The following is a 23687-nucleotide window of genomic DNA, read 5'->3' as shown; positions in this document are numbered from 1 at the left end:
AGGACTGTGATTACATATTTCCTCTTTTTTTTTTTTTTGCTGTTTGTGTAACATATTATACACAAATGTATAGGTTGACTACCTTCTTTCTTCTCTCCCATATCCTCTTATTATAACCTTTTTTTTTTTTTTCTGGTACCAGGTATTGCTTAACCACTGAGCCACATCCCCAGTGCTCCCCCAACCCTTTTTTAATACATTTTATTTCAAGACGAAGTCTCACTGAGTTGCCAAGTGCCTGGCTAATCTGCTGAGGCTGGCTTTGAACTCAAGATCCTCCTGACTCTGAAGGTGCTGGGAATACAGTCATGCACCCCCTGGTCATATTTTGTAATAATCTTACATAAAATGTACTAATAGCAGTTGACCTTACAACACAGAATAGCAAGGAGAAAAGTGAGCATCACCCATGAACCTCACATCTTCCTTTGGAGAATGATTGCATATTCTGGGAATCCTCTAATGGAAATATTCTTGGTTGTATGTAGAATAGTTGTATCAGGTTAGAAATATTATTTAGTTATTATTTTTATTTTGAGTTAAAATATGGTTTGAGATACATACAGATGCCAAGATAACTAGGAGTGGACTTGGAAGGTTGTTTGATGTGCCAACTTGGCAAGTGCTTTAGTCAACTTTTTTGCCGCTGTGAATAAAAGACTCCACCAGCACAATTGTAAAGGAGGAAAAATTTATTTGAGGGCTCATGGTTTCAGAGGTCTCAGTCCATAGATAGCCAGCCCCATTCCTCAGGGCTCAAGGTGCGGCTTAACATCAAGATGGAAGAGTGGCATAGGGAAGCAGCTCACGTGATGGTCAGAGAACAAAGAGACACTCCGGTCACCAGATACAAAATTTATACCCTGAGACCATGCCCCCAGGGACTCACATCCTCCAGCCACACCCTACCAGCCTTCAGTTACCACTCAGTTAATTCCCATCAGGGGACTAATTCATTGATTATACTGAGGCTCTCATAATCCAATCATTTCTCCCCTAAACATTCTTGCACTGTCTCCGACTTTAGCTTTTGGGGGACATTTCACATCCAAACCATAACAGCAAGGATAGACTGTTATTATTCAATCAAACATGAATCTAAATGTGATTATGAAGGTATTTTGTGATTATGTAGTTAGTAAGATGTGCTTACTAACTACAATCTCTTGAATTTAAGTCAAAGAGATTATTCTCCATAATGTGGGGAGGACTCCTACAATCAGTTAAATGGCCATAAGAACAAAACTGAGGTTTCCAGGAGGAAAAAATTCTACTTCAAAACCACAGTAGCAGGTCTTGCCTGAAAATTTTGGCCTTCCAACATGTTACACAATCGGACTTGCCAGTCCTCACAAATATATAAACCATCCCTTGAAATAAAAAGGATAAATATATATTCTACTTGTTCCACTTCTTTAAAGGACCCTAATACAATTTTCTTCCCAAATTATCTCATAATTCTGTTTCTTGCTGAAATATTTTTATTAATTTATTTTTATTATTTTTGAATAGTTAAAAATTCAAAAAGTACAATGAAGTTTACAGTGAAAAGGCTCACTCCTGAACAGACAACCAGGTAATCTTCCACTAATTCTTTCTTTCATGCACCTCTTCGGAGATTATCTAAATATACAAATCATCTATCATAAACAACTTATGAATATACACATATATTTTTCTTCATACACATTTTATCATGTCAGTTTCAAACCATGCTTTTTTCAATGAACATTATGCCTTGGAGATCATTTCATTTTAATACCTGAAGCACTTCCTTATTTCTTTCTCTATTGGGAAAACGTAGCAATTTATTTCACCAAACCTCTATCTACAGTGGGAGATTTGAGAGTGAAAAGAGCACTATAAACAATTATGCCAGAAACAAAAGTATATATATATTGGTGTTGTGCAAAAAACCAGAATTTGTCATTATCCTATCAAGGGTAGATATTTAGGTAGCTTCCAACCTTTGACAGTATCAAGTTGCAAAATCTAGGCTTATAAATATGTAATCTCACATCTCTATATGCATTGGTAGGACAAATTGCTGGAAATAGAATAGCTGGACCAAAGATTGTGTTACTTCTACTAGTAAGACAAAAAAATCTGTCACACTTAATGAATAATTCCTTCTCATTAATTTATGATGCCATCTTTATAATGTTTTCAGTCCTTTACAAAATTTTAGGAAAATTGTTTTGGGATTAGTTCATTCCATTGATCTACCTAGTTTTGTACCATGCAACTAGTTTCATACTGCCTTCTAAAAATAATCTAGCTTTTTTCCCTCCATTATTTGTGCACTATTGTTGTACATAATGATGAGATTTGTTTTTACATATTAGTACATGTGCATAGTATATGGCCAACAGCCCTCCCTAGCACATCCCCATTCTCTCCCCTTGGTTCCCTTCCTCTATTCTGATAGCCCTTTGGTTTTCATGTGATCACCTCTACATTTTCCTTTCCTTTTTCATCTCTAGCTTCCACTTATGAGAGAAACCATATTACACCTGACCTTCTGAGTTTGGCTTATTTTGCTTAACATAATGTTCTCAAGTTCCCTCCATTTTCCTGCAAATGACATAATTTCATTTTTTCCTTATTGCTGAATAAAACTCCACTGTGTATAGAAAGCACATTTTCTTTATCCATTCATCTGTTGGTGGATATCTAGGCTGGTTCCATAGTTTGGTTATTGTGTACAGTGCTGCTATAAACATGGGTATGCACATATCACTATAATATGATGATTTTTGGGGGGGGGGCGGTAGGGAAGTTCCTGGGGTTTTGAACTCAGAGGCACTGAACCACTGAGCCACATCCCCAGCCATATTTTGTGTTTTATTTAGAGACAGGTTTTCACTGAGTTGCTTAGTGCTTCATTGTTGCTGAGGCTGGACTTAAACTCCTGATTTTCCTGTCTCAGCTTCCAGTGCTGCTGTTATTATAGGCATGCACCACCACACCTGGAAAATTCTTTAGGATTAATACTAAGAAGAGGTATAGCTGGTTTATATGGTGGTTGCATGCCTAGTGTTTAGAAGAACCTCCATACTGATTTCCATAGTGGTTGTACTAATTTACAATCCCAACAGTGTAAAAATGTTCTTTTTTCTCTATATCCTCCCCAGCATTTATTATTGTTTGTATTCTTGATGACCGCAATACTGACTGAAATGAGATGAAATCTCAGTGTAAATTTGATTTGCATTTCCCTAGTTGCTAATGATGTTGAACACTTTTTCATGTATTTGCCATCTATATTTTTTCTTTTGAGAAGCGTCTGTTTAATTCATTCGCCCATTTATTAATTGGGGATGTTTTTGGTGTCAAGTTCTTTATGTATTCTAGATATTAATCCTCTGTCAGAAGAGTAGCTAGCCAAGATCTTTTCCAATTCTGTAAATCCTCTTCACAATCTTATTTCTTCTGTGCAGAAGCTTTTTAATTTGATGCCATACCATTTGCTGAGCTTTTGGGGTCCCATTAGAGAAAAGTTGTTGCCTATGCCTCTATGTTGAAGTGTTGACATTATGCTTTCTCCTAGCAATTGCATAGTTTCTGGTTTAATTCCTATACCTTTGAGTTGATTTTTGTGCAGGCTATGAGATAAGGGTCTAGTCTCATTCTTCTATATATGGCCACCCAGTTTTCCCAGCAGCATTTGTTAAAATGGCTGTCACTTCTCCAGTGTTTTTGGCAACTTTGTCAAAGATCAGATGACTATAATGCCTTTGAGTCTTCTACTCTGTATCACTGGTCTACCATTTGTTTTATACAAGTACTTTGATGTTTTTGTTACTATAGATCTTTACTAATTTGAAGTTAGGTATTGTGATGGTTCCAGCATTGCTCTTTGACTTTAAGAATTTTTTGGCTATTCTGGGTCTTATTCTTCCAAATAAATTCAAGGACCAATTTTTTTTCTAGTTCTGTGAAGAATGTCACTGGTATTTTGATGGGAACTGCAGTGAATCTGTATATTGCTTTTGGTACTGTGGCCATTTTAACAGTATTAATTTTTCCTATTCATAAACTAGGGAGGTCTTTCTATCTTTCTTCAATATTCTATAGTTTTCAATGGAGAGGTGTTTCACTGCCCTCATTAGATTATTCCTAGGATTTTTTTGGAGGGGGGGCACATTGTGAATGGGATTGGTTCCCTGATTTCTTCCTTAGCAGATTTATTTTTGGATATAGGAAGGTTACTGATTTATGTATGTTAATTTTATAATCTATTACTTTGCTGAATTTATTAGCTCTAGTAGTCTTTTGATGGAGTTTTTTGGATCTTCTAAGTGTAGGATCATATCATCAGCAAACAGTGAGAATTTGACTTCTTCCTTTGCTATTTTTATTCCTTTTATTTCCTTCTCTTGATAAAATAACCTAGTTTCATGTTACTTTTTCAAAAAACTCGGGGATTTTCACCAAACTGTAGACTAATTTATTTATTATACCCTCTCAAATAGAATAGGAGCAGTGGTAACATGCAAAGATTTACTACATTTATTAGTTTTTCCTGGAGTTTTAAATTTATTACCCTCAAAATAAAATTGGGCCACCTCATTTCTAAAACACTGCTTCATATACCATTTCATCATCAAGACATTATTAGATAATGGAAATTCTATATTTTAATGTGCTTTTCTAATGTTTAATTAGGTTGTAACAATTAAACTACTTATAGTTTCCTACAGAGAAAACACTATCTGGCTGGGCATGTTGGTGCATGTCTGTAATATCAGTGGCTTGGGAGGCTGAGGCAGGATGATTACAAGTTCAAAGCCAGCCTCAGTAATGGCAACTGAGGTCTCACTAAGCAACTCAGTGAGACCCTGTCTCTAAATAAAATACAAAACAGGGCTGAGGATGTGGCTTAGTGGTTGAGTGCCCCCAAGTTCAATCCCTAGTACTCCCCCAAAATAAACAAACAAAAAGCCTATCCAGTTGCTATTACTTTTTTTGTAAAGCATAGTTTTTGTCCATTTTATTTTTGAAGTGCTAGAGACTGAACTCAGGGCCTTGAAAATGCTAGGCAAGCACTCTACCACTGAGCTACATCCCTAGCCCTCTAGTCCATTTTAACTGCTCCTGTTTTGTGATTCTATAATACCTTCTGTACGGCTTTATTACAGCATGTTCTATACTTGTTTGGTAAAAACAATAATTTCTTTAAAGGAGGATATGACAAGTTAATCTCATATTTGTGTTGGAAAGGAGGAGGAAGGAAAAGCAGCACACTGCTTCCCTGAATGCTTCACTACATAATTTTAGGGACTGCATTCAAAAACATTCCATTGTGAAAGTCAACCTCCAGGGTGGAAAAATATGGTATGAATAATGCTTCTTAGAACTGTGCAGTGTGGAAGCGCTGAGGACTGGCACATAGGAGGTGTTCAAAGTATATGTACTGAATTACACTAGTGACAAACTAATTATCAAAGAACCTAGAAGGAAATTAACAACCTGAAAGATGTACTGCATTCCTTCTGAACCTAAAAAGGTCATATACTAGAACTGTGATACTTATTTCAAGGAGATATTAGGCTCACAGATGAGGTTTGTTTTCTAATTGACAGTTTACACTTGGTAAAATAATCTTAAGATCAATATCTGAAAGAAACGTTCAAAACTTACTTGTGTAGTTGAATGAATGAATTAATTATGTTATTTACACTTTGGGGAAAAGTCTGAAAAAACAAATATCTATATGGTGCTCAAACTATATTTTTAAAAATACTATTTTATTTAAACTCATGTATGAAAAAAGACTATACTATCATGTTTATATACATACTGATACTGGAAACAGGATTCAATAACAAATCACATTTGAATTTTATAAGATACACAAACATTAAAACACTGATTGGTTATAGAAAGCAAAGTAGGAAAAAAACACCATAAGCTATAATTTTTCTTTTCATTAAAGAGCAGCACCCTCTGAGAAGAATGAAATTAGTAATCTTCATCTATACTACAAAATAATATATCCAAATGAACGTTAGTGATTGTACTGATTTTATTACTTTTACTAAGCTACTTTGTCTTCCTCACATCAATGTAAAGAAATAAAACAATATAAAGAAAAATATGACATTATTATTCACAATAAAAAGGGTCTGCTGCATTCCTGCAGGCCTGGGAGTATTGTACAATAGGGAGCACATAATGGCTCAAGTGGATCAATGTACCATTTTGATTCTGATCCACTGAATAGAAACTCATTTATATCTGGTGACTGGACAAACTCCATGGGAGCTGTGATAGACTGAACCATTTCTGTGGTATCCCCAGATCTCACTAAATAAGAAAAGACCTTATGCAAGTAAATATAACAATTGATCTGTCTATACATTATAGGCTCTTTCTTTAGTATAAGGTGGGGGAAAAGGGGCCTTTTCGAGTACATAGATAAAAGTATTATTGTGTTCTAAAGATTGCTGGATTGATATTGTATTGTTACAATAAAGACCATATACACATCAGAAACCATTTTTCCATTAAGAAACTTCCACAACTTTTATCAATTCTTCAAATAATGGAGCAAGTTCCTTTTCTAGGCTGACAATTAGTCCTAAAACAAAGAGATTTGAAGAATTAGAAAATGTCAGAAAAATGTTCCTGAAAGTCATTAACTTAAATTTCCCCTTCTCCAAAATTTAGTTGCTAAAAAGTAAATCAGGCACATTTTCCCAGAAATAAAACAATTATTCAAATTATGAATAAAGTAACCCCAAATCCTATGTTCCATTTTCATTTACTATTAAAAAGTAGATGGATAAAAAATATTTGTTTCTATTAGTAGATACAGATGAATTACATGCACTGTAATTTGTTAAAGAGTTTTGAAAGGAAAATCTTAATTTATCTGTTTCAAAATATGCACTGATTGACGATAATACACATTATTTTTACTAAATAAGAAATATTTTTTTCCTGAGCATATGTTAACATTACATTAAAAGAGGTAAATGGGCTACTTCAATATTGATCAAAGGACAACAAAACTAAATAGATTCAATAAAGCTAAGACATAAATGGGTATTTCAAATGAAACAATAAAGACAAATGGTTGAGTATAAAACATATTTACATGTTCAATGATAAATCTCAGAGAAAAACTCACCTAGAAATTAGCATACCTAGCTAGCATTCCCAGAGTATAAAACATATTTACATGTTCAATGATAAATCTCAGAGAAAAACTCACCTAGAAATTAGCATACCTAGCATTCCCTTAATTTAGGTTCTAAGTACTGTCTATACATTATACAATGTATAATAACTCAATTATTTAGTATGGGATAACTTGTGACTTAAAAAAAAAATCTCACTTTACCCAAATAGGTATGAAATATATCAACCCAACTAAACAATACCATTATTTTACACATATATACCCAGTGAAGGGTTTCGGATATCATAGAATTTTACTATTCTCTATAGAAAGTACAGCTTCTTAGTATTTGTTCTCAAATTCTTCAGCACTTAAGAATGGGAATGTCTTCATTCTATTAATGCTCTTTAAATTCTCAATCATCTTTCCCACCATCATTATCAATTTAAAAAATTCTAATTTAATTTGATTGGTCTATATGGAGGTAAATCATCTTTGATTATTCTGTGGGTTTTGTTTGATTATCTTCTCCACCCTGTTTCCTTAAACTATTTTAATATGAACAAGATGTAGCACTCAGGATAACACTTAACTTCCTTCCTATCTCAAAAACTTTTATTTGCTTTTTGAACTAGAAAATAAGCTCATAAGACATAGAAAGCAACTATCAGCTCTATTATACAGATATGGAAACCAAGATTCAGAGAAATTATTTCCCAAAGTCAAGGGAAGTAAATGTCAGAGCTAGGCAGTTTTCAGAATTGAAATTTATTATTTCTATTATACTGCACAGATACAGTAATATAAAAAATTAAAAGCTATATTTAAGGGGCTGGGGTTGTAGATCAGTGGCAGAACACTTGCCTAGCATGTATAAGGCACTGGGTTCAATCGTTAGCATCATATAAATATAAACAAAATAAAGGCATGCTGTTCACCTGCAAGTACAAAAATAAATTTTTTTTTAAAAAAAAGCTATATTTAAGGTAACAAAAACACACCTGTATTGGCATTGCTGCTGGCTATGAAACTCACCACCAAAGGCAAACGATTGAACTGAACCACCTACAAAGAAAATAAGATCTAAATAATGTTACATTGTAAAAATGTAGTGTAACTCAACTGAAATTCTGAATCTTTCAAAAATTTTTAAATAGGCAATGTTATTAGCCTAACCTGGTATATTATAAAATATAAATAATCTCAAAGTAAATATTTCCAAAAAAATGGACATACTTGTTATCTTTTAGAGACATTAATACCACTTAGCCCAAAAAGTTTTCAAGGTGAAAGTTTTCAAATGTTACATACAGAGGTTCAATGAATAATTGATAATAGCTAAAGGTAATAATTTCTTAGTCATTCAAGTACAGCAATCCCCCACCCTTATCTGTAGTATCCCTTTCTAAGGTTTCCAATACTCACAATATAACCATGTTACAAAGATATTAAGTGGAAAATTCAAAAAATAACTCATAAATTTTAAATCACATGCCATTCTAATAGCATGATGAGATATCATACTGTACCACTCTATTCTGGCTAGGAAGTGATTAGCCCTTTATTCAACATATCCAAAATGTACATGCTGCTATCCACTTTAGTCACTTAGTAGTCATTTTTGATCAGCTTGATTGTCATGGTAGTGCTTGTGTTAAAGTAACCTATGGGCTCAAGATGCAAAAAGCAATGATGGCAATTCAGATATGCCAAAAAGAAGCCATAAAGAGCTTCCTTTAAGTGAAAAGATGAAAGTTTTCAACTTAATAAGGAAAGAAAAAAAGTTATACACCAAGGTTGCTAACACCTATGGCAAGTTATATTGTTAATCTCTTACTGTGCCTAATTTATAAACTAAACATTACCAACTTAAATTAAGTTAACTACTTTTTTAAAAACTGAGCTTCAACTAATTCTTATTGGTGAGTAGGTCAGATGATTTGATTATTTGTCCTAATACATGTGAAAAATACATAATTTTAAAATTTAAAATGTCATTATATGTCATCTGTGGCAAATGAGTTATATCCTAAGAAACATGTCTCTAAAGCAAAAGGGATTAAATTATTCTTAAGAAAATGTAGCTGGAGATCAAGAGACATGTAACAACATCAGCTTTCAAAAAATAAAAGCACAATTTTAATTTCTTCCCCACAAATAATAACTTCATTTGTTATATATGCATTTCAAACAACAGAATTTACAACGATAGGGGCTAGAGATGTGGTTCAGTGCTAGAGTTCTTGCCTACCATGCATGAAGCCCTGGGTTTGATCCCCAGCACACACACAAAAAAGGGGCAATAATAACAAATTTAAATAACATCCATTTGACTTTCAAAGAAATAATTTTATCTGTCACAACAACAAAAAAGTGTATTGTTTGAGAAATCATAACTGTTTATTTAGCTAATGGCACCATCTACTGGAATTAACAATGATCTAACTTACCCTGGAGTTAACAGTGATCTAACTTACCCATTTGGAGATGACATGTTCTTTATTTAAGAAACCTTAAGGAAATTACTACAGTTTTAACATAACCAACTTAAAGGTTAAAATTTTAAAATTTCATCCCCTTCAAAACTAAATATTTAGCATCACAACACAGGGCTATTTTATATTAAAGATAGCAAAGGATAATTAAAATCAGAAAACTATTTGAGAATAATGAACTTACCTGGTAAGAGTTATAGTAACATATAATGCTTTTATTTTTTGAAAGCCCAAGTTTACTACCTTGGTCAGTAGCAAGGGCAAAAGTAGATAAGAAACCAGGTCTCAAAGCATGTTCTGGAGCATTATCATTGGCCACTGGAAAAATAAGCAATTTAAGTAAAAATTATGCAAAGAATGTGGTACAGAGAAGATTTACATCACTCCTTTTTAAAAATAAATCCATAAAAAACTGAGCAAAAAGTTACATTTTACAATATTAAAAACCATACTACTACTAAACTGGGTCTCATAAACTTAGATGGGAAAAACTGCTTAATCAGAATGATAATAACTAAGGGAGAAAATGGTGATTCTTGCATTTTAAAATTTTTAATAAAAATAAAAATGTCTGTGCTGGGTGTAGTAGTGCACAACTATAATCCCAGTGACTCTGGAGGCTGTGGCAGGAGAATCTCAAGTTCAAGGCCAGTCTGAGCAACTTTAGAAGGCCCTAAGCAACTTAATGAGACCCTGTCTCAAAATAGAAAATAAAAAGAACTGGAGATGTAGCTCAGTAGTCAAGTGCCCCTGGATTAAATCTCCAGTACCCCACACCCCAAAAAAGTTCATATTTTTTTTGCTATCTATCTAAGACATAAACCATCATCAACACATTCAATAAACTGAATATTCTGGTTATCCAAGAGCTGTGCTAGAATAAAATAATGAAAAAAAACTACAAAAACTTTAGCACTCATAAAGCCCAGAGCAGCAGCATCTCTAATAACATTAATAATCCCACAAGTGGCCGGGCACAGTGGCGCACACCTGTAATCCCAGTAGCTCAGGAGGCTGAGGCAGAAAGATTGTGAGCTCAAAGCCAGCCTCAGCAACGTAGTGAGGTACTTAGCAATTCAGAGACCCTGTCTCTAAATAAAAAATAAAAAAAGGGATGGGAATGTTGCTCAGTGGTTAAGCACCCCTGGATTCAATCCTTAGCACATTCACAAAAAATTAAATAAATCAATCCCACAAGTGGCTACTTGTTTCAAGTTTCTCACTTTATTGTCATGAGCAACTAAAAAAAAAAAAAGGCCTGAATGGAGTTGACTGTATTAATAAGTGTTGAGTGCAAGGCATTACATAGATCCTTGGGAGAACCTTAGAGCTAAACAATCATCAGAGATTATTCTGTTCAAAGTCCTCATTACAAAATTAAGAATGGGCAGTGGCCTGGCTATGGTCACCCATGTTGTGTGGTGGGTTAGAAAACATGCTGGACTACACATCAGGAAATGATGGTTTCTAGTATTTCCTTGTCACTGATTCATGTGCAACTCTGGATCAGCAATGTACTCTTTACATTTGATCATCTTCATTTATAAAAGTAAAGAACTAAACCAGGAGACTTCTAACCTTATAATTCTAAAGTCTAAAAGCAAAGATTTCTCCTAGAACTAGACCATCTTCTGAATTTGTTGAAATAATTTTTATATATTTGCCTTCTGCACTAATCAGATGTAAATACATTTTTAGTCCAGAGCAAATATTCATGTTTACCTTTAATTACAGGTACTCCATCTCTATCTGACACAACAATAGCATGGAGTCCTTCAACACTAGAAAAAGAAAAAAGGTAAAATATTATAAAATATTCCATTTTTCTCAAAATACATACCTCAAACTCATAATGGTAATTCTCATGTATTTCTGAAAAAATGACTGAGGTCTCAATTATTAATATACTATGCTCCTATGTGTTTGCTAAAACTATTTCAAAAACTGAATGAATCTGTATCACTAACATGTTTAAAATCTTTACATGTTTGTATTATTTAGGTAAAGATCTAAAAAGCTAATTCTCCATTAAAATTGCAAATGGATTATCATTCCATGGTTTATTTAAGCAGAAAAGGTTATTAGTAGGGTTATAGGATTAAAAAAAAAAAAAGAAAAACACCTTTCCCTTTCTCTCATTCTTTCTAATATGTATAACTAATTAAAATAAAAAACAATGATGAAGTAACTGTGTATTATACTATTTTATACTATATCATTACTGATACTGTTTAATCCTGAAATTATCTATGATTAAAATATATTTTAGAAAAATAATAAAACAAATATATTCTTGTAATCTCAAAACTAGGTCATATAAACACGTATCCTATATAATCACACATGCAAATCATTTTGTGAAGTTATAAACAGCAACATAACTTGAAAGGAAGGGCAAGTTAAATAAGTAATAATGATATACACATACAATGACATACAATGTAATACTATGTAGACTTAAACAACAAAGTTCTTTGTGTGCCAGGAGGGAATAATCTCAAAGTATATTCTTCCAAGTGAAAAAATATCAAGTTTTGAATACAATGTGTAAAAGAAACAACAACTTATATAATGTAATGTGAAGGCTTGTTTTGTGTGTATAAATACACATGCTTACATTCCTTGTTAAGTGTAGGTACATAAAAAATAACAACAGTCATCTCTAACAGGGAAACTATGTGGCTGGAGCACAAGGATAGGAAGCTTTTCACTCTATGTTCCTGTTAATATTTTCTTTTGCAGTGCTAGGGAAATAACCTAGGGCCTCAGGCATTCTAGGCAAGTGTTCTACCACTGAACCCATCCCTGGCTCTTCAGTTAATTTCTGTACCTGTTTTTTGAACTTTATATTGCCTACTCAAAAAATGAGCGAATTTAAAGAGGTAAAAAAAGTACTTTAAAAATGTTTAGAAAAATTTGTGCCACAACAGGTAACTTTTTTCCCCTAATATCCATGGTAATTAACTTAAATAGCAACTAATGCACCAAAAGAAAAAATTTGCTGGGCATGGTAGTATACAGCTGTAATCCCAGAGATTGGGGAAGCAGAGTCTCCCCAATCTTTTGAGGAACCCAAATCTGAGATAGCCTAGCAACTTAGTGAGGCCTTGTTTCAACATTTAAAAAGGCGGGGGTGGGGGGTAGGGAGGAGATGACAATATAGCTTATTGTTAAGTGCCTCTGGGTTCAATCCCCAACACTAGACACTAAAAATTTAAAAATAAATAAAATTTATCTATCTATCTATGTAAGGGGTGGGGGGTGCCAGGGATTGAACTTAGAGGTACTCAACCATCAAGCCACATCTCCAGCCCTATTTTATATTTCATTTAAAAACAGGGTCTCACTGAGTTGCTTAGCACCTTGCAATTGCTGAGGCTGGCTTTGAACTCAGATCCTTCTGTCTCAACCTTCGGAGCTGCTGGGATTACAGGAACTGGCAAAAGGATTTTCTTCTTAATGGGTTGCAAATTACAGAAATACAAGTCCAAGAAAGGAGAACAATTTGCTTATACTCTTAAACTAACCATTTTTAGAAATCAGGTCACAAATATAAAGATACAAGTTGTTCTCAATTACAGACTGTAAACAAAGAGCTCCATAAACAGATTTACTAAAGATTAAAAATAAGTGTGATTCACTAATAGACATTATATTTTTACAAGGAATAAATTAAATTTTATGGAACATTCTGTAGAAATCTAAACTCTAAATAAAATAACCATTCTTTTTCTAAAAACAATATTAGTCAGTAATCAAAGACAACATACTGGGGCTGGGGGTATAGCTCAGTGGTGGAGCATGTGCAAGTGTGAACTTAGTATAATAAAGGCCCTTGGTTCAATCTCCAAGCTCCCTTCCCTAACTACCCACAAAGACTTTATACTTAGCTTTTTCATATAATTATGAAATATTTGGTTATTTTCAAACAATGACAAGTTGTGATTATAAAAGCCTGATGCTTCTTTGGGTCATAGCCAGATTTTAAAATACAAATCCAAGAATGATACTTAACAGAATTCAAAAGCACACATTCTATTAATGTCTGTAGCTGACTGACTTGGCTGTGGAGAAGCACAGCACACACAGCGCTGAGGAATCTGTTTATAGCTAAAGATTCAAATCCATACATCTAGCAACAAATCAAAGTGCTCACACTGTTTCTTCCTTCTTTTTGTTCTTGGAATACAGTAAGCCTACTTTAAGATAAGATCACAATACACAAGTAAAACTGGACTCAGTCATTATGAAAAAAAAAAGATGACATTAATTCCTTTTCTGTCATTATGGAAGAATTAATTATTTTTTTACAAATATTCTTACACTGAATATACCTCTTGTAAGGGCACTACCATCTGATGTTTTTCCTTTGGTTAAAATATAAAAGAGGACTGGGGTTGTGGCTCAGTGGTACAGCGCTTGCCTAGCAAGCATTAAGGCAATGGGTTTGATCCTGAGCACTACATAAAAAAATGAATAAATAAACAAAATAAAGGTACTGTGCCCATCTATAACTAAAAATATTTTTAAAAAGATAAAAGATGTCAGAATTCAAACTTGTCAATTACTTTTCAACTGTTTTTGATGAACTTTAAACATTGCTCAGAAATAAAATTAATATATTTTTTAACAATTTTTTTTGAGAGAGAGAGAGAGAGAGAACAGAGAGAGAATTTTAATATTTATTTTTTAGCTTTTGGCGGACACAACATCTTTGTATGTGGTGCTGAGGATCGAACCCGGGCCGCACACATGCCAGGCGAGCGCGCTACTGCTTGAGCCACATCCCCAGCCCTATTTTTTAAACAATTATTAAGACAGCTTCATCATGCCCAGTGCCACAGTACATCAAAAGTTGATAATGTGAGATCCTCAATGTCCAAATCAATTTTGTTATTTATAATCAGACCATGTAATTAGAATTAATTATTGCTCATCATTACCCTCGCCACATGTATGAATACACCAATGGTGCATTTCTACACCATGAGAATTGAAATGTTGCACTCCATTTGTATATTATCAACTGAAATGCATTCTGCTGTTATATACAACTAAGTAGAACAAATTAAAAAAAAGAATTAATTATTGCTTTGTTTATTAGGTCTCCAAATGAATAAAGAGCATCTCAATGGTGACTAAGTTAAAAACACTGAATGCAATTTTTTTTTTTTTTGCTTCTTCAACAAATAGACTCTTAAAATAGCATTTTAAAACTGGTAAGTCTTCTAAGTGGATAAATTATGCTTTTATTCCCATATTGTGTCACCAGTATAGTAGAGTGTTCTCCCACCCCCTCAATTTAGCACCTTTCAAATGCCAGGGTTCTAACAAGATAACTACAGATAAATACAGAAAGCTTTCATTTTTGCTAGTTCCAGTTTGCATTTTTCAGTTATTATGATTTAGTTAATACCACCTCCTGCCCATAACATGGGTGGAATTTCAATTACCCTCACATAATTACTGAATTACTGCATAAGCTACAAAGTTTGCTAACTCTTCACATTACCATCAGGATAACCATGTAATTAACAGATGTACTCTGTGATCTGTAACCATCCACATCACTTCTTTCAAAATGTGTTCATGACTGGTCACTGGGCATTTATCATGCAGTTTACAAAGAGACATAACAAGGCATACAGCCCTTGTCTCCCAGTATAAACTATATGACATTAAAAAAAATAGATAATCTAAAGAGGCAAGTAGCCAACAAAGATGAACTACAGAAAGGGAATGAAAAGTTAAAATGCTATAAGTGAAATCTAAAATGATGGTAAATAGTTAACAGAAGAAAGAGCTAACAAAGGGAATGTGGACTCCATCACTGTTAGGGGGATTCTAGATACATAGCCAGAGGCACTCAGTGAAGGTAAATTTAATGACATAAATTAGGAAACCAGATATGATAAAAGTCCCAGAGAAAGTGATTCTGGAAAAAAAAATAATAAAAAAATTTAAAAAATTTTTTTAGAAATTACATTAAAGGACTCAGATATTTCACAACCGTGAAATTACAAAGGATAAAAGTAGGCAGCTAATCCAAAATTATTAGACTATGACAATTCACCAAGATCTAGAAAAGAATCTAGCTCCTTCTCTGAAAGTAAATGAAAAACATTTAAACACTGTTTTTACTTTTTATGTTTTCTTTTTTTGGTACCGGGGATTGAATCCAGAAGCTCTTTACCTCTCAGTCACACCCCCAACCTGTCACCCCACCCTTTTAAATTTTGTTATTTCGATGCAGAGTCTAACTAAGTTGCTAAGGGCTTCACTGGGTTGCTGAGGCTTACCTCAAACTTGCAATTCTCCTGCCTCAGCCTCTCAAGCCACTGGAATTAAACACTGTTTTAAACTTACTCTTGATACACTTTTTTGCCAAAAAAAAAAACCCCAAAACAATAACTTAATTCTCAATGTCCCCAATGTTTTAAATTATTGTACTAAGCAATTATTCATTTTACTATTTGTTTTCATTCCCCTAAATATTTATAAGTAACAATAAGACAATTTTTAATGTTCTTTAAAAATTTAAAGGTCATAGAACAATTGCTATTTTCCCTGATTTCTAAATTATTTTCAGCATGTATTGTCATTTCTACAGACCTATATCAGCATGCAAAGCTAGGACTTCCTGTATTGTTGATTACTGGGTTAAAAACAGAATCAACAATTTGTCTCTACAGTTTGCCAATATTAGGAGGAAAAGAATACAAATGAATTCAAGCATTATAGTAACACAAAATCAATTACTTCATAGTTTAAAACTTCAATATTTTTTTCCTGAATACATGAGAAAAATATAATAGTTATATTCAAAACCAGAAAATAATGTCATTAATTTCCAGTGATCTGAAATCAGGCGAGTTATAGGCATATTCCATTAGTAAAGCACACTGGAAATTCAAGCAAAAATTCAAATAAGGTGTTTTCCCCTATCTACAAAAATACATTGACATACACAACCTTTTATAACTTCAGATTTGGGAGATAAGAAAAAATTTTCACCATAAATTCTGCTATATTACTTTAAAGTTATCCAATAAGTTCTGAATCACTTCCTTGTCAAACATGAGAATCATATACCTCTCTGTGCCCTCAACTGAGCAAGTCTAAGTTATCTGTAAGAGTGCAGAGGAAAGCAGCACTTGCTAAGAAAGGCATTTTCTACATTAAACTAAATATGAATTTTAAATAAGTGACAAAGTCCTTTGAATTAGTAAAAATCTAAAAGAAAGTTTGTTAACTTTAATACAAGAGCTTAATTTAGAAAATAGTACATGAAGTAGATTGTATATAGGCCTTGTATCCTGAGCAAGAGCAACACAGGAGGCATCATCACATTACCTGATCTCCAGACTTTATACAAAAAATTAGCATCAAAACAGACATGAAGACCAGTGGAATAGAATGGAAGACACAAGAGACAAACACACAAAGACAGACAAAGACACAAGAGACAAACTTACAGTTATCTGATACTTGACAAAAGTGTCAAAAATATGTAGTGGAGAGCTGGGGTTGTGGCTCAGCAGTAGAGTGCTCATGTAGCATATGTGAGGGCCTGGGTGCGATCCTCAGCACCACATAAAAATATATACAATAAAGGTATTATGTCCAACTACAACTAAAAAATGAATATTTAAAAAATATATATGTTGGAGAAAAGATAAGCTTCTTAGCAAACGGAGCTGGGAATCCTGAATATCTATATGTACATGAATAAAACTAGATCCCAATCTCTCATCCTGCACAAAATTCAACATGACGTGGATCAAAGACTTAGAAATTAGACCAGAAACTTTGTAACTGCTAGAAGAAAACATAGGGTCAACACTCCATCATCATATAGGTACAGGCACTGACTTCCTTAAAAAGACCCCTAAAACTCCAGAAATATAACCAAGAATCAATAAGAGGAATGCCATCAAATTAAAAAGCTTCTGCACAGCAAAGTTTCCCCTTAAAAGTAGGAAACCATTAAGAACATAAAGAGAGAACCTACAGAATCGGAGAAAATCTTTGCCCGATACTCCTCTGATAGGGAAGATCCAAAACATAAAAAACTCAAAAAGCTTACACCAAAAAAACCCCCAAATAAACAAATTAATAAATGAACCAGAGAAATAAACAAAAATATCTCAAAAGAAAAAAAAATCAGGTCAGATGCAGTGACACATGCCTATAATTCCAGCAGCTCAGGGGGCTGAGGCAGGAGGATTGCAAATTCAAAGTCAGCTTTAACAACTTAGCAAGGCCCTGTCTCAAAAAAAATTTAGAGTTTTTTAAATTTAAATAAAAAATTTAGAGTTTTTTAATTTTTTTTTTTTTAAAGGCCTAGGATGTGACTCAGTGTAAAACACCTCTAGATTCAATCCCTGGTAACAAACCAACCAACCAACCAACCAACCTGCACTCACAGATTTCATATCATTCCAGTCAGAATGGCAATTATCAAAAACACAAGTAATAACAAATGTTGGCTAGTATATGGGGAAAAGGTATAACATAGATTGTTGGTGGGATTGCAAATTAATACCACCACTCTGGAAAGCAGTATGGAGATTCTCAAAAAACTAGGAATAGAACCACTATAGGACACAACTATCCCACTCCTTGATATTTATCTAAAAGAAATAAAATCAGCATTCTATAGCGATACAGCCACATCAATGTTATAGCACCACAATTAACAGTAGTCAAATTATAGAACCAGCCCAGATGACCATCAAGATGAATAGATTAAAAACATATGGAATATATACACAACAGAGTTTTACTTGGCCATAAAGAATGAAATTATGTCATTGCTAGCAAATGGATAGAAAAGCCACACAACTCCTCTAGGCCTCATGTTATTTATCTGCAAACTCAAAGAAAACCACTTATGATACCTACAGTAATGTTAGATATTTAAAAGTGATAATAAATATCATACAAAATATCTTTAGAGAAATAATATGCCTCATAAAATTAACATGCTATGAGGAAGTTATGCAATAATTGGTTTCTTACCTTGGTAACTTCTTATACAGGAAACGCTTCAGGTCCTGAAAGAGAATGTTTAAAAGTAATATTATATAGCTTCCACTGCTTTTCTAGTCTTGTCCTATCCACCTTTCAGGAAACTTAAGTCATCATTCGTAACTTTTCTTGCTGGCATTTTATCTTTCTATTTCTGATTTTTATATTTACTAGTTTTATAACTTAGAGCAAGTTAACCTTTTGCTCTAAGCCTTTAGAGAAATAATTCATTATTGGTTGAATAGATAATCATAGAACCTATATAACTATTAAAGTTTATTGAGATGTATGTATTAGTACTAGCTGTAAAGCCAGTTCATACTTTTCATAATACATTTACTCCTGTAGCTACTGGTTTAGAATACATTATGAGCTGGGTGCCATGGCACATGCCTGTAATACCAGTGGCTTGGGAGGCTGAGACAGGAGACTCGCTGGTTCAAAGCCAGCCTCAGAAACTGTGACGCGCTAAGCAACTCACCCCGTCTCTAAATAAAATACAAAATAGGGCTAGGGAGGGCTAGGGATGTGGCTTAGTGGTGGAGTACCCCTGAGTTCAATCTGTGGTACCAAAAAAAAAAAAAAATCCCACAAAAACAACAACAAAAAAGGAATACATTATGAACTTTTTTCTACATCCATAGACAGACTTTCCAGGAATTGAATTCAGGGGCACTCAACCACAGAACCACATCCCCAGCCTTATTTTGTGTATTTTTATTTAGAGACTGGGTCTCACTGAGTACTTAGCACCTCGCTTTTGCTGAGGCTGGCTTTGAACTCGTGATCCTCCTAGCTCAGCCTCTTCAGCATCTGGGATTACAGGTGTATGCCACAGGGCCCAGCTCCATTGTTCTTCTTAATGATCCTAAACAAGTTAATTAATTTCTCTAAGTTTTAGCTTCCTCATATAACTAAAAGAAAAAGACAACATATCAAGTGTTTATTCTGCAGAGAACATATTTAGGACTAAAGAAACAGAAAACTTTTATAATCTGTTTTATTACACACCCTCACCTGATTTCATTGTCAAACCATATATAATCGTAATCTGTACCTACAAATGACTCATATCTGTTTTCCAAATCTCTAATCCGTGCTCTTCTCCAAACCTGAATGATCATTTTATTCCATGTTATCACTACCAGTTTACTTTTGCTCCCATCTTAAACACACACACACACACACACACACAGAACTTGACTTGCGATTCGTACAATGCAGCTAATGAAATTATCATGACTGCTGACTTTAAAAAAAGGATCCATAGCACATGTCCTACATACTGACAGGAAAGGCATCATTTAGAATTTCAAATGGTAAATATAGACAGCCTTTTTTTTTTTTTTAAGGCCCAGGAGGATTGGGAAAGGGGAAAATACAATTTTCTCAACCAGAAACCCAGGACCCTTAACATCCAATCATATTAGTCTCACACCTGATCCTAACCCGGAAGGGAGACCAAAAACGAAACAAAATTTCTGTTTGGGAAGCTCTACCTCTTGGTGCTCAGTAGCCTCCCCACGCCCCCGGGGCCCTTCCTCGTGTGTGGGGGGTATCAACTCACATCCGCCATGACGAACCCCTTTCTCCCGCAGGATCAATCTCCACGCCTGGAAGAGAAACTCCCTGTGACTCTCCCCTCTAGGCTTCTTCGCCCTCCCGGTGCCCCCACATTAAACGGGGGATTAAGTCCTCGTCAAGGCCGAGCATGATTCCGCAGTTCTAGATCTGGGACCACGGGGGCTATGCGAGGGGGTCGGAACTTCCCAACACCCGGTCCAGTACCCAGCCTGGATGTCTCACCTTCGCCCATTGCACCCCTGCCCCCGCACCCAGAAGTCGAGGCCCAACGCGAAGAAGTGGCGGCCTCTCCTCTTCAAACTCACCACCCACTTCACCCCAGGGCCCAGGCCTGAGCACCAGGCAGAGCGGCGCCAGTTACCTGGGTTTCTTGACTGCTGGATTAGTTCAAAAGCTGTACAGAGAAGGCTCCAAAAACAGGTTCCTCGCAAAGCGCTGTCACATGATTCGTGACCTGGGCCGCGCTCCAGGAAGCACTTCGTTGGCGATGACACAGGATTTCCCGCGGAACGGGCGGAAATTGCAAGCGCGCCCAGTCGCTCCTCGGGTCCCACGCGTACTGCTTTCTGCGCCTGCGCGCTGCGCGGCTCCAGGCAGCTCAGTCTCCCGGAGGACGTTTGCTGTGATAGAGGTTTCCCACGGGTTGGCTGCGCCGCAGTTCCTCCGGAGAGTGCCCGTGAGGGTTCGTGTTATTGTTTCTGAAAGCTGGGTCCTTGTCCCCGATGCCAATCTAATAAGGAGGCGGCTTTGAGAAAGAGGAAAAAGATGGTTTATTGCTTTGCTAGCAAAGGAGAAATACGGAACTCCTGTCCCAAAGGCTGTGATTCTGCCCATCAGCAGCAACAGAGGGACTTTCATAGAGGAGAGATCAGGAAGGAGAAGGTTAGGGGGAAAGAAGATCAAGGAAGAGATCGGGAAGGAGAAGGTTGGGGAAAAGAATGTAGGGGAGAATATGGTTGAGAAAAAGAAAAAAAAATTAAGTTTCAAAGCCACAAGGGATATAGTCAAAGCATCAAGCGAACCCCTGTTACATTATGAGGCATTCTTGTGTGGAGAGAATGCATAAGTTTCATGGGTTTTTCAGGATCCCTTATCTTAAAATCTTTCATTGTAGATGAAGAAATGTGCGAGACTGGTGTTAACGACCAGCACGCACTAGATCGCCTGCGATTGGAAGTCCGAAGAACTTAGGTTTCTGATCCCAGTTGCTTACTTTCTCTCGATTTAACCGCAGATGCCTCCCTACAGGCTCTTTAATCCAGGTCTTATCCAGATTGAATCAAGGAGCCCTGTATCTCTAGGCTCTACTTTTAATACATGCAGTCGCTGACCTACCTTCTTTAATTGGCTCTTTCCTTGTTGCTGTGCTTTATTTTTTTTTAAATTTTTATTTTTTGTGCCATGATTGCACATTTAACAAAAACCTGTGTAAGTAGTAGGATCATCAGAAATCTTAATAAAACGGGAGGAGTCGCCAATCACCTTAGCCCAAGGTTCTCAACCTCTGCACTATTTTTTTTTATTTAATTTTTTATTTTTTTTTTATTGGTTGTTCACAACATTACAAAGCTCTTGACATATCATATTTCATACATTAGATTGAAGTGGGTTCTGTTGATGGTTTGTGCCAGGTAATTTGTTGTAGGGGGCTGCACTATGCAGCATAGGACATTTAGTAACATCCCCAGTCTCTGCTCACTAGATACCAGTAGAAAATTCCCTGAGGGCCAAAAATCTTACCCCAGCTGACAACTGTCTTAACCCCTCCCAGGAAAATTGAAGCTCATGGCTTTACTTGCTGATTTTTTCTGATCTCATTTCTTGCAGAGTAGTGTGTCTTGAAAAATGAGATCAGTGGGAACTTGTTTACAGCTGATCTTCATTTCCAATCCTTAAAAGTAGGAATGCAAAGGGAACTAATTCTAGTTCAAGAAACAGTGAAAGCAGTTGGTTATTTCCTATAGTTGTAGGAAATCCTATGGATTAGTTTGTGGGGTTTTTTTTGTTTTGTTTTGTTTTGTTTTGAACGTGCTGGAATTGAACCTAGGGCCAGCACTTATTGTGGTTTTCTACTCAGTTATTTCTCCAGCCTACTAGTTATCTTTGAAAGAAATTATAAACTTCAGAGCTCTACAAATGACCTCCTAAGTGAACTTGACAGATAAACTGAAATTGGCATCATTGAAGATCCATTCCTTTTCCTTATTTTAAACCCTTTTTACTTACCTTCTAGAACACTGCACTTCTTGTCTCAGGTCCCTTTTCCTAGTCAGATGATGGCATTTTCTACTTATCTGTTTTGCTGCTGTTTTTCTCTCCACAATGCCCTGAAAATGTGTAAATATGTACCTTTTGTCTGTATTAATTACATTTTTAGCTGTACATTTAATATTAGATACTTTTACATTATCTTGCTGCCAGGCTCTAAAATTCTCCTAATCAAAACTATCCTAATGTCTGTATTAGTACCATGATTCTGCCAGTCAGGATTCTTGTTTGATCTTCCCTATAATTTTTGTACCTGTATGTTTATTTTCTTTTTGCAGTACTGGGGATTAAATCCAGAGTTTCTCTGTCCCTGAACTCCTTTTCCTTTTTTTTTTTTTTTTTTTGGCCGAGGATGGGGGGTGAGAGACACAAGGTCTTGCCAAGTTTCACAGGCTGGTCTTGAAATTGTGATCATCCTGCTTCACCCTCCCAAGCAGCTGGGATTACGAATGTATACCACCATTCCCAACTGTATTTTTTTCAATTCTTGACTTAAACCTTTATTTCTGTTCAGCAAGACCAAATCAATAGCTACTTGTGTTAAGTCAGCTTTCTGTCATTAGAACAAATACCTGAGATAATCAACTTATAAGTTTATTTTGGCTCAATTTTAGGAGTTTCAGTCCATGATCAATTTGTCCTATTACTTTGGGGCTATGATGGCACATCATGACAAAACCACTTACCTCATGGGCAGGAATCGAAAAAGACCACAAAGACTATGATCCACAATCCCCCAAGGGCATACCCTTGATGACCTGAAGACATTCTACTAGGCCCCACCAATTTAAAGTTTCTACTACCTACCAATAGCACCATGCTGTAGATCAACACTTTGCCATAAGGACCTTTCCTTTCAGGGACAATTAAGACCCAAACTATAACCTCACTTAATAATAGCACGTAAAACAATGCATATTATTACATGTTCAAAAATCTTTAGTAGACAATGATAAAGCTAACAGTTTTTAATGAGGGCCTGATGTATCAGTGTTTTACTTATGAACACATTCTAATGAGGATCCTCTACTGTAACCAAATTGATTACCTCAAACTTCCATTACTTTCTCATGCTTATGCCTAGACTGTTAGGCTGCAGAAAATTCATACAACTGTCAACAACCCACAGAAATCCTCTTTTTTGCTAGCCAAATTATCAAACTCAGTGCCTCACACATGCAAGG

The 23687-nt window shown here is 35.2% G+C and overlaps 1 protein-coding gene and 1 long non-coding RNA gene across 2 annotated transcripts in view; one reads left to right on the top strand and one right to left on the bottom strand.

Moving 5' to 3' along the window:
* Positions 1-674: 674 nt before the first annotated feature.
* Lamtor3 (late endosomal/lysosomal adaptor, MAPK and MTOR activator 3) lies at positions 675-20736 on the bottom strand. The gene is made up of 7 exons (XM_005325754.5): positions 20597-20736; positions 20219-20264; positions 18643-18677; positions 11344-11402; positions 9806-9939; positions 8128-8191; positions 675-6583 (listed from the first exon to the last, which is right to left on the bottom strand). The coding sequence occupies exons 2-7, from the start codon at positions 20225-20227 to the stop codon at positions 6510-6512; spliced, it is 375 nt and encodes a 124-aa protein (XP_005325811.1). The 5' UTR covers positions 20228-20264; positions 20597-20736; the 3' UTR covers positions 675-6509.
* Positions 20737-20774: 38 nt separating this feature from the next.
* Positions 20775-23687, top strand: part of LOC120892555 (uncharacterized) — a 41091-nt gene continuing 38178 nt past the window's right edge. Inside the window, exon 1 of the long non-coding RNA XR_005737272.2 lies at positions 20775-20917. This is a non-coding gene — a long non-coding RNA (uncharacterized LOC120892555). The remainder of the gene's footprint in view (positions 20918-23687) is intronic.

The sequence above is a fragment of the Ictidomys tridecemlineatus genome, chromosome 9, assembly GCF_052094955.1.
Source record: "Ictidomys tridecemlineatus isolate mIctTri1 chromosome 9, mIctTri1.hap1, whole genome shotgun sequence".
Lineage (NCBI taxonomy): Eukaryota > Metazoa > Chordata > Mammalia > Rodentia > Sciuridae > Ictidomys > Ictidomys tridecemlineatus.
Note: the sequence above shows the minus strand (reverse complement) of the source record. Positions and strands in the feature narration are given on the sequence as shown.

Bases quoted from the DNA above. Each gene is read 5' to 3' on its own strand.
- Lamtor3 (XM_005325754.5), bottom strand. The intron at 11,403-18,642 runs GTAAGAAACCAA...TTCTTTTTCTAG, and splicing joins CTGTATAAGAAGTTACCAAG to TGTTGAAGGACTCCATGCTA. The intron at 6,584-8,127 runs GTGTGTTTTTGT...TCTTTGTTTTAG, and splicing joins CAGCAGCAATGCCAATACAG to GACTAATTGTCAGCCTAGAA.